At 40.5% G+C, this 11,748-nt stretch overlaps 1 protein-coding gene across 2 annotated transcripts; it reads right to left on the bottom strand.

Annotated features, from left to right (window-relative positions):
• Nucleotides 1-8,006: 8,006 nt before the first annotated feature.
• On the bottom strand, nt 8,007-11,141 carry LOC123110200 (uncharacterized). 2 transcript variants are annotated; one of them, XM_044530672.1, is made up of 3 exons: nt 10,554-11,141; nt 10,045-10,087; nt 8,007-8,372 (listed from the first exon to the last, which is right to left on the bottom strand). In XM_044530672.1, the coding sequence occupies exons 1-3, from the start codon at nt 10,910-10,912 to the stop codon at nt 8,271-8,273; spliced, it is 504 nt and encodes a 167-aa protein (XP_044386607.1). In that variant the 5' UTR covers nt 10,913-11,141; the 3' UTR covers nt 8,007-8,270. The 2 variants fall into 2 exon arrangements, with proteins under 2 accessions (XP_044386607.1, XP_044386608.1); XM_044530673.1 differs by lacking the exon at nt 10,045-10,087.
• Nucleotides 11,142-11,748: the final 607 nt, after the last annotated feature.

Below are 11,748 nucleotides of genomic sequence, written 5' to 3'. Positions count from 1 at the left end.
CCCCAGGGCTGTTGTTAGTTGGAGGCACTCGTTGTTTCGAGCAAGCCATAGATTGATGCTTGTTGGTGGTTGGGGGAGTATAAACTTTTACCATTCTATTTGGGAACTGCCTATAATGCATGTAGTATGGAAGATACAGCCATCTCATAGTTGTTGCATTGATAGTGAAAGTATGCTGCTCAAAATGTTATTCAATCTCTATTTTAAAATCGAGCTCTGGCACCTCTACAAATCCCTGCTTCCCTCTGTAAAGGGCCTATTTATTTACTTTTATGTTGAGTCATCACCCTTCTTATTAAAAAGCACCCACTGGAGAGCACACTGTCATTTGCATTCAACTATTGGTTTATATTGGGTATGACTTGACTGGATCTCTTTTACCATGAATTACAATGTTTAGTCAGTCCTTGATCTTTAAAGGTGCTCTACATTTATGTTTTGCGGTCTCAGAGAGGGCTAGCGAGATACCATTTTGTTATATCATGTTATGATTGTTTTAAGAAAGTGTTGTCATCCGAGTTTTATTATTATGGCTCGCTAGCTGATTATGCCATTGATATGAGTAATTGTGAGAGCTAAGTCTTATTGTGAGTATGGTTAGTTCATAATATTTGTTGAAACTTGAATGCTGGCTTTTCATGTTTACAACAACAAGAGCAAACAGAGTTTGTAAAAGTTTTTCTTTATCACTTTCAGTTTTATCAACTGAATTGCTTGAGGACAAGCAAAGGTTTAAGCTTGGGGGAGTTGATACGTCTCCAACGTATCTACTTTTCCAAACACTTTTGCCCTTGTTTTGGACTCTAATTTGCATAATTTGAATGAAACTAACCCGGACTGACGCTGTTTTCAGCAGAACTTCCATGATGTTGTTTTATGTGTAGAAAAGAAAAGTTCTCGGAATGTCATGAAAATCCACGGAGGCACTTTTTGGAATTAATAAGAATTTCTGGGCGAAAGAAATAATCAGGGGGGCCAGGGCCTGTCCACGAGACAGGGGGGCCCCCCTAGGGTGCGCCCCCTATCTCGTGGGCCCCTTGGACCTCCACCGACCTCCACTCCAACTCCATATATTCCGTCTCGCGGAGAAAAAAAACAAAGAGAAAGTTTCATCGCGTTTTACGACACAGAGCCGCCGCCAAGCCCTAATCTCTCTCGGAAGGCTGATCTGGAGTCTGTTCGGGGCTCCGAAGAGGGGGATTCGTCGCCGTCGTCATCATCAACCATCCTCCATCACCAATTTCATGATGCTCACCGCCGTGCATGAGTAATTCCATCGTAGGCTTGCTGGACGGTGATGGGTTGGATGAGATTTACCATGTAATCAAGTTAGTTTTGTTAGGGTTTGATCCCTAGTATCCACTATGTTCTGGGATTGATGTTGTTATGACTTTGCTATGCTTAAAGCTTGTCACTAGGGCCCGAGTGCCATGATTTCAGATCTGAACCTATTATGTTTTCATGAATATATGTGTGTTCTTGATCCTATCTTGCAAGTCTATAGTCACCTATTATGTGTTATGATCCGACACCCCCGAAGTGACAATAATCGGGATACTTCTCGGTGATGACCGTAGTTTGAGGAGTTCACGTATTCACTATGTGTTAATGCTTTGGTCCGATTCTCTATTAAAAGGAGGCCTTAATATCCCTTAGTTTCCGCTAGGACCCCGCTGCCACGGGAGGGTAGGACAAATGATGTCATGCAAGTTCTTTTCCATAAGCACGTATGACTATTTACGGAATACATGCCTACATTACATTGATGGACTGGAGCTAGTTCTGTGCCACCCTATGTTATAGCTATTACATGAGGAATCGCATTCGGCATAATCCATCACTGATCCATTGCCTACAAGCTTTTCATACATTGTTCTTCGCTTATTTACTTTTCCGTTGCTACTGTTACAACTACTACAAAAACCCAAAAAACATTTATCTTTACTTTTGCTACTGTTACCATTATTATCATACCACCTTTGCTACTAAATACCTTGCTGCAGATACTAAGTTATCCAGGTGTGGTTGAATTGACAACTCAACTGCTAATACTCAAGAATATTCTTTGGCTCCCCTTGTGTCGAATCAATAAATTTGGGTTGTACTTCACCCTCGAAAGCTGTTGCGATCCCCTACACTTGTGGGTTATCAGTTTTCGACAAGTTCAAGAAGTTGACTACGATGAGACTTTCTCACCCGTAGTGATGCTTAAGTCTGTCTGAATCATGTTAGCAATTGCCGCATTTAATGATTATGAAATCTGGCAAATGAATGTCAAAATTGCATTCTTTAATGGATTTCTTAAAGAAGAGTTGTATATGATGCAACCAGAAGGTTTTGTCGATCCTAAAGGTGCTAACAAAGTGTGCAAGCTCCAGCGATCCATCTATGGACTGGTGCAAGCATCTCGGAGTTGGAATATATGCTTTGATGAGGTGTTCAAAGCATAAGATTTTATACATACTTTCGGAGAAGTCTGTATTTACAAGAAAGTGAGTGGGAGCTCTATAGCATTTCTAATATTATATGTGGATGACATATTGTTGATTGGAAATGATGTAAAATTTCTAGATAGCATAGAAGGATACTTGAATAAGAGTTTTTCATTGAAAGACCTCGGCGAAGCTGCTTATATATTGGGCATCAAGATCTATAGAGATATATCAAGACACTTAATAGGATTTTCACAAAGCACATACCTTGATAAAGTTTTGAAGAAGTTCAAAATGGATCAGTCAAAGAAAGGGTTCTTGCCTATGTTACCAGGTGTGAAATCGAGTCAGACTCAATGCCCGACCACTGCAGAAGATAGAGAGAAAATGAAAGTCATTCCATATGCCTTAGCCATATGTTCTATCATGTATGTTATGATGTGTACCAGACCTGACATGTGCCTTGCCATAAGTCTGTCAGGGAGGTAGCAAAGTAATCCAAGAGTGGATCACTGAACAGCGGTCAAGAATATCCTGAAGTACCTGAAAAGGACCAAGGATATGTTTCTCATTTATGGAGGTGACAAAGAGCTTGTCATAAATGGTTACGTCGATGCTAGTTTTGACACTGATTCGAATGACTATAAGTCACAAATCGGATACGTATTTATTTTGAATGGTGGCGCTGTCAGTTGGTGCAGTTCCAAGCAAAGCATCATGACGGGATCTATGTGTGAAGCAGAGTACATAGCTGCTTCAGAAGCAGCAAATGAAGGAGTCTGGATGAAGGAGTTCATATCCGATCTAGGTGTAATACCTAATGCATCGGGTCTAATGAAAAAAATTTGTGACAATACTGGAGCAATTGGCTTGGCAAAGGAATCCATATTTCACAAAAGAACCAACCACATCAAGAGACGCTTCAATTCCATACGTGATAAAGTCAAGGAGGGAGACATAGAGATTTGCAAAATACATACATATCTGAATATAGCAGGTCCGTTGACTAAGCCTCTTCCACGAGCAAAACACGATCAACACCAAGACTCCATGGGTGTTAGAATCATTACAATGTAATCTAGATTATTGACTCTAGTGCAAGTGGGAGACTGAAGGAAATATGCCCTAGAGGCAATAATAAAGTTGTTATTTTATATTTCCTTATTCATGTTAGAATTGTATTGATCGGAAACAAAAAAAATGTGTGAATACATAGACAAATATTGTGTCCCTAGTGAGCATCTACTTGACTAGCTCGTTGATCAAAGATGGTTAAGGCTTCCTAACCATGGACATCAGTTGTCATTTGATAACAGGATCACATCATTAGGAGAATGATGTGATGGACAAGACCCATTCGTTAGCTTAGCATTATGATCGTTCAGTTTTATTGCTATTGCTTTCTTCATGTCAAATACATATTCATCTGACTATGAGATTATGCAACTCCCGGATACCATAGGAATGCCTTGTGTGCTATCAAACGTCACAACGTAATTAGGTGATTATAAAGATGCTCTACAGGTATCTCCGAAGGTGTTTGTTGGGTTGGCATAGATCGAGATTAGGATTTGTCACTATGAGTATCGGAGAGGTATCTCTGGGCCCTCTCGGTAATACACATCATAAGAAGCCTTGCAAGCAAAGTGACAAATGAGTTAGTTGCAAGATGATGTATTATGGAACGAGTAAAGAGACTTGCTAGTAACGAGATTGAACTAGGTATGAAGATACCGATGATCGAATCTCGGGCAAGTAACATACCGATGACAAAGGGAATAATGTATGTTGTCATAGCGGTTCGACCGATAAAGATATTAGCCATTATGAGCATCCAGCGGTTCCGCTATTGGTTATTGACTGGAGAGGTGTCCCGGTCATGTCTACATAGTTCTCAAACCCATAGGGTCCGCGCGCTTAATGTTCGATGACGATATTATATTATATGAGTTATGTGATTTGGTGATCGAATGTTGTTCGGAGTCCCGGATGAGATCACAGACATCACCCTATGCTTCCCCCCCCCCCCTCGATGTTGGGGCCTTGGGGCGACTACCCCTCTCCCCCCTCGGGGATGAACCCGACTTTTGGATCTTGGGCTCCTAGGCAGTTAGGGTTCCTTCGGAAGTTTCCTTGCTTTTTGCAGTGTGCTCTGGAGACGTATGTGAAGGTGTGGTCGTCGCCTTCAAGACCAACTCCGAGTGATTCGATACTCATATGTTGGGGGTGACTCTAGAAGAATAGGGTGAGCCTTCGGTGGCGTTCCACAATCTCTGGCTCTGACACCGCTCCAACGGAGATTAGCTCTTCCCAGGGAAGAGTGAACTTAGGGATAAAATCCGCATCATTGACTCACTGTGGTTAGTCCTTTTTCGCACCTTGCATTGCTTTATATTCTTATTGGCTTGTTATTTAAATTGTTGCCTAGCATATGTGTGTTAAGATTGCTTGTCATATAGGTTGTGCTCGCCCAGTTGCATTCCCAGTGAAACTTATTTATCCGCTTATCCCTAAAAATGACATCAAGATATATTAAAATTTGCAATCTCCTATAACCCCCGTTCTAGTCGACCGTATCGATCCTTTTAGATACTAGGCTATAACAACGTATGCTTCTCACTATGAACTTCCTTCATGGAAATGACAACAAGCAGGGGATGAGCTTCTGGGTTGTCTTGTTAGCAAGCTCGTGGACAATGCAAGAGCATCTCCAACAACTAGCCTAGAAAGAAAAAGACTGCCAAGCAAAACAAGCATCCCTACCGTGTAATAGATTTGAAACATAACTCAATGCAAGAAGAAGAACGTAATTTAACCGACAAGACGAGACGAACATAAATGAGCAGTTTTAACATGCTTCCTCTTACCCACTCTTTTCACACGAGATGCAAGAGTATATAAGAGATCTGAGCCGTTGATTTCATTAATTAATGGTCTGGTTAACTCTTACCTTCTTACTTCGCATGTATAAAGAGGGGGTAAGAGGCACCAAGACGAGTGTCATTGGAAACTTCAAATTTAGGGGGGGATCAGTGTATAGTAAAAGAAATAACCGCCCGTCGACTGTGGGATCTTCATGTTTCATTCGCTTTTGAAAATTTAGGTCTATTGCAAAAGCTCTCCCCACACCTAAAACTGTTTTTAGCTATCCAGTTTTTTTTGCTACTCTAACTAGTAATCGTGTACGTGCAAATGCATGTATCTAAATAAAATTGATCCTTGTTCTGTTTCCACGCTGGCATAAATCCGAACAAATAATTTTAGTTATCTAAAACATCTTATAGTTGTTTATAGAGGGAGTATCTTTTATTCAAAATTGTTGCTACTATAGAGATGTTTTTTGAAGATGGAACCATTCAAATATACAGACGATCTTTTTATGGGAATATATTCACAAGGTTCATAGCAAACATCAATAAAAAACTCTTTATATTAATATTTCAAATGATTTAAGTAACTTCCACTATACATTGGAAAACTGAAAATATGTCTATGCTTATATGATTGGCTTACAATTCCATGCATTATTCGATTACATTGTTTAATACTCCATCTAGCTCTAACTCTTCTATATAACAAGCCATACCTTGTACCAATCTTCACATCTTCCAATTGATGGCAGAAAAATGACTATGATGGAAACTACGCCGGACGCCACCGCTTCATATCCAAACGCAAGATGAAATGAGCAAAAGATGGGAAGTACCTGTGAGCATCTCTCTTACTCCCAAGATTATGCTTCTCTCTCTTTCCTTCCCTTCTTTCGATTCTTTTAATCAAATGAACAACATGAAGGAGAAAATCAACCAAGCAGAACAGAAACGAGATATTAAATATAAGAACATGAGTAAACCTTATCTCACTTCAATACAAATCAGGGATGATTGTGGGCACCAGACGTTGATTATGTAAAATTACCTAGAAGATTCAGCTCTGATGGTTCCACAAGCAAGTATATTGTCTGAATATAATAGTTCTAGGGCCAAACCTAAAGACTTTATTAGATGCCCCTGAGGCACTGTAAGGCCTTGCAGTGTTAGCTCGAACAGCCCAACAGTATGGACATGTAAATCAGGTATCAACATGAAAACCTGGAGGAAGATTCTATATATTTTTGTAGGTGAAAAATGAATTTCGGTTAGTAGTTGCCGCAAGTATATATGTATTGAAAGATTCTACATACAGTATGATATATCAATAGTAAAAGTACATATTGTAACATTGTACAAATAGTTAGATATTTTCTCAAGATAACACATCGATTCACAAAACCAAGTCCCCAAAAGTGAGATCATTCATCTGTATATTTGCACGGCAACACAATATAGTCAGACATATGGAAGACTTATTTGCATGTCAAAATCATACTATTAGAATCCATTAAGCTTTAGAAGTATATACTTGTTTTATCTAATTCAATCATCAAAAGCATATTGGTTCGGGAATAGGAGTTAATCTGAAGCATGTGTCTTGTTCTTAACATCTCTTTGGCTATTCTCTTCTCCTTCCAGTTGATCTGTTGAGATCCTTTTTTAGAAGCACATTCAGTAGAAAAAAAATACTTTGAAGGAGAATCGTATTTTGATAAAGAAAAACAGAAAAAATTCAGTACATGTAAGGTTTAGTAGCTCCAGATTTTTCGAGTCATTTATGCAACTCAGAAAGACCACACAATATAACCAGGACTGAACAATTGCACAAGGAAAAGAGTAGCAAGTGTCGAGTAAGTAAAACTTGGCACACGATCTAGGTTACTAACTAATGAAGATATTGAAAGGAAGTATCGCTACATGCATATATAATGAACAATACAGTTAAGACATGTCAGAAAGCACAAGTCAGTGAGTTTGAACATTGTTCTTTTTGTAACTGTAAAAACTAAGAATAAAGGCTGGAATCATTTGTAATGAGTAAGAAGCCAATCCTGGAATTTTAGAAGATGTACAGAAAAACAATTAAAATCAAAGTTCAATGCAAAATAGAAAGATGTCCATTAAGAGACGTACGCCTGTTCCAAGTTCCTTATGGTCACATTTACCACACCATCGATGTTAATAAGCTCATTCGCAGCTTTGGAATCAGGCCCCTAGATTATAAGAGAATAGACATTTGACACTTCAGTAAAATGATGCTTCATGAAAAGCTGCATGCATATGTACCAGTTTGAACATGACACCTCCAGATTGCAAAAGTTTGTGACCTCTTGAGTTACAAATGTCCAAGCACAAGGATGAAGAAAATATAAAGGGAAAGAAGGAAAAAAAATACACCAAGCTGCATCTGCGTGACTACTATAGCAATTAGCAATGTCATCATGCATCAGCAAGTCTTCTGAAAACCTCTCCGATTTCATTAGGTGATTACGACACGGTTTCATGAAATGTCTCCAAAGTGGCAAAGCTAGGAGATAGTACATTTGTAGTGAGAAAATCATTATTGTAACAATCTTTAGAAATGCATGCTTCAGTTCAGAATAGTTGTTTGAAGAAACCAAACAACAACCCCATTAAAAACTGCCAACTACAAATTAAGTAACAGACTGAGATCGGGCTTCAGAATTCTCGGAAGTCAAAATTGATAAAACGGAATTTAGCTCAAATTACTATTTTAGAACAGATATGTGACACAAGAACTACATAGGCTGACCCATGTCTGTGACTCTGCGTACACCTCTATCACACTTTGTGTGATCCCACAGCTCATCAACAAATTACCAACTAAGTGTTCTTCTGACATTATTTGTTTGAGCATTTATTGATTTTGCCTTTAACCCCTTGTTGGGAGACCCATCTGCTTCCGACATTGCATGCGAGTATAGTCAATTGACCCAAGTAACAATCAGTTGACCCAAGCTACCATCAATTGACCCAAGTAACAATCCAATTCACAGATCAACTCTGAAATCCCAATCCATTTTATTAAGCTTTGCATGCTACACCTCTGAGAATATCAGCCAAAAAAAGTTAAAATATTAGTCACAATGTATGAATAGTAAGATACTTGATAGACTGTCATTTATCTGCTTGCTTAGAAACGAACAAACAAACATCACTCCAGACCAGAGTAGCAAGCCAAACATAATATAGATTATAAGCAAACGGAAATTGTATAAATAAGTTGGAGTGCCTATAGATGTATATATAGCTCTAGAACACCAGCTAGCATTAGAGCAAGGTAACTATCATGTGGTAATCAACGCATACATGCAATAGTGATATTGTTTTGGCAGACCTATGTGTACAGCTTGTACCCCAAAGTTGTTCGTACAGTACTGTAAGACTCATCATTTGTAACTCTGTTGCTGAAGTACCAATGACGCAAACTCTTTGCTCAAGTCTCAAAATCAATAGTGATAACAATATAATAAACATGTACTTATACATATCAGACAAACAAATAAAGCACCTGGTCTGTTCATAAAAAATTTTATCCACTAAAACTATTAAGCTACGCGTGAAGGGCGGCCAACCAGCTATGCCACGTGGCGCAAGCTGGTTGGCCGCGGTGAGAAATCTTTTGTAATTTTTTAGATGAAGGTGTGAATTATTTTTTAAATGTATTTTTTAATGGAGATGAGGACTTATGGTATTTTTTTAAAGGGAGGGTTATGCAAAGTGGCACTCGCTGGTAGACTGTTGTGGTAATTTTTTGTTTTTTGTTTTTACTTGTTTTAGATGAAGGTGAGGATTTTTTTTTGAGGTGTTGTTTTAGATGGAGGCAGGGACTCTATGTATTTTTTTAAAATGAAAACGTGCTCACAACTTTCTTTAAAGCGGCGCCACAGGGTGGCGCCCCAACTACTAGCAAGGATTTGGATCCCAAGTGCACATTTTTTCTCGCGGGCCACCGAAATTCTCGGTTACCGAGGTAACCGTGAAATCCCGGAAAAAATTCGGACGAAATTTGAATTCAATTTTTTTTAATATTGTATAGATTAGTTCTGGACTCAATTTTGTCACCAGCAGCAGCCTGGCGCAGTGGTTAGGTCATGTATGTATAACTATTTCCTCGAGGTTGCAAGATCGAATCGCCACAGCAACAATTATTTTCACAGCTTCTTTCTTTTTATCATAAAAATTGTTTAAAAAAACGAGCAACAATGGTACTCGAGCTCAAGACCTTAGAAAAGCTAGGAAGGACACACTGACCACTACGCCACAGCTCGCTGTCTGTTTGGAACGAGTTCCTAAAGTATCTAACCTAAGTACCAGAGTTTAAATTCAAAAAATTCGAAAAAATTCAAAAGAATTCGCTCGGTATGTAGGTTTCTCGTGGGGTGGCGAGAAACGCGGTAACCGGGCGGTATCCGAATATTCCGCCCGGTACCCAAAACCATGACTACTAGTGCCTTGCAACAATCTCACATTCTGCATCACATGAATAAATTCAGCATCACACAGGATTCCTTGTAAAATTTGGATCCACAATATGCAGAAAATATACAAACGCATAACAAAGATACATAATGTAATACACAACAATGGAAACAAATTACATATTGTAAAATTAGGTAAAAAGAACCTACATCCCATAGTCCGTGAACAATTGAAGAAACTTGATACATGTAAACACTCAAGTGTTGAAGAAAATATGAAAATGTGACAAAAAATACCTCAGATGCTGCAAATGCTGATGAGTGGAAATTTTCTGAACCTCTAGAAATAAAGTATGCGTTGTTAGGGAGGAGGCAGAAAAAGAAGATATAAAATATTCTTAGTGAGATTGCCTAAATTTTGTATCTTAGTGGATCATTGAAAACATGTTCAGAAAGTTCAGAAGCTGTTGCGTAGCAATTTTCGTGCCACTTGATGAATGAGTCATGGTAGCTTGGGAATATGCAGATTTGTGAGAGCATTGAAAGGGTAGTTCGAGTGACAGAGTATATTTTGTGAACCATTTTGGGAATATGTAGATTTCCTAGAGCATTGCGTTGGATCATGATAATTCACATTTTAACTGCGACAATTGTTTGTTCGAAACGAATATTTCTAGCATCAATTGCAACCATGCTTGAACTACAAATGAATGAAGTGATCAATCTGCACAAATTTGCAAGATGAACATGGATAATGCATTTCAAGTATGAACTGTTGTGCTAGAAGAAAACTAAATGTAGAGCACCTGAGGATGGTGACGATGTGCTTGGAGGCGGCAGCGATGCACCAACCCTGGTCGTCGAGGACGAAGCCAGCGGGCGGCATGGGCATGGCCCCGCCCGACCGTGTCCCCCCAGTGAATCTCCCCTCCCCCTCCTCATCCTCCTCCTCGTCGTAGTCCCTGTACCCCACCTCGTCGTCGAACTTCTCCTCCCACCGCAGAGCGACGGGCGAGTGGGCCATGTCTGCCGGCGGTGCGCTGCTGGATGCCCCCGGGCGGCCGCCGCCCGGCTGAGCCCATCGGCAGCCCGCGGCCCTGGTGGTGGCGGCTGGGCACGCCAGCAGGGCCTCGCCTCCCTGGCGAACCTTGTTCGTCGCCGCCATCGTAGTCGCGGAGCCTGGGGGACGGCCCGCGCTGGTAGTTCTGCAGAGGTTCTTGGGTGGCGGCCGGGACGACGGCTGCTGCCTCGGCCGTGCAGCCGCTTGTACGGAGCGGCGGGGCCGTGCGGGTGGTGAGCGGCGGGGCGTGGTTGGGGATCGTGTGGGTGTCGAGCGGTGAGGGCCGCGGGTGCCGTGCGGTTGGCGAGCGTGGTTGGGGATCGTGGGGGCGAGCGGGTTAGGGCATGTACAGTGGTTGATAAGATAGTCTTATCTTAAGTCTTGCATGTGATTTAGAGAAGACAAAAAAAATTATCTACAATGGGTCATCTCTTAGCCTTATCTTTAATAACTAGCAATTCCTAAATATGTGGTGAGACATATTGTGCTAAGAGATCACCTCTTGTCTTCTCTTAATTAAGAGAAGACAAGCCTTTTCTTATGAGTTCTCTCTTCTCCACCTCATCATCTATCCTACGTGGCACTCCTAAGATAGCACCATTGTACATGCCCTTATGTTTTGCGGAGAGGGATTATCGTTTCGTTAACGCGAGCGGGGTTATCGTTTCTTTAACGGGATTTTAGGCCGTGGTGGGTAATTAAGTAATGGCATTGATGGGTAATTAAAACGTATAACGCGTTTAGTATGCTGAAGGGATGTAGATCATCAGATTGCAGGTTTCGATGGATAGAATGATCTGGTTCTTCGCCCTTTCTTTCTTTTATAGTGATAGTAGATAGATGATGTTTTAAAACTAGCCATGATGGCCTTAAAAAACACCAGATCATAGGGGGCAACGGGCTGGCCCTGGCCTGACACGACTCGGCTCATGCCTAAATGA

The sequence above is a fragment of the Triticum aestivum genome, chromosome 5B, assembly GCF_018294505.1.
Source record: "Triticum aestivum cultivar Chinese Spring chromosome 5B, IWGSC CS RefSeq v2.1, whole genome shotgun sequence".
Classification (NCBI taxonomy): Eukaryota; Viridiplantae; Streptophyta; class Magnoliopsida; order Poales; family Poaceae; genus Triticum; species Triticum aestivum.
The sequence above is the reverse complement of the archived record's forward strand: the minus strand, read 5'-3'. Positions and strand labels throughout refer to the sequence as shown.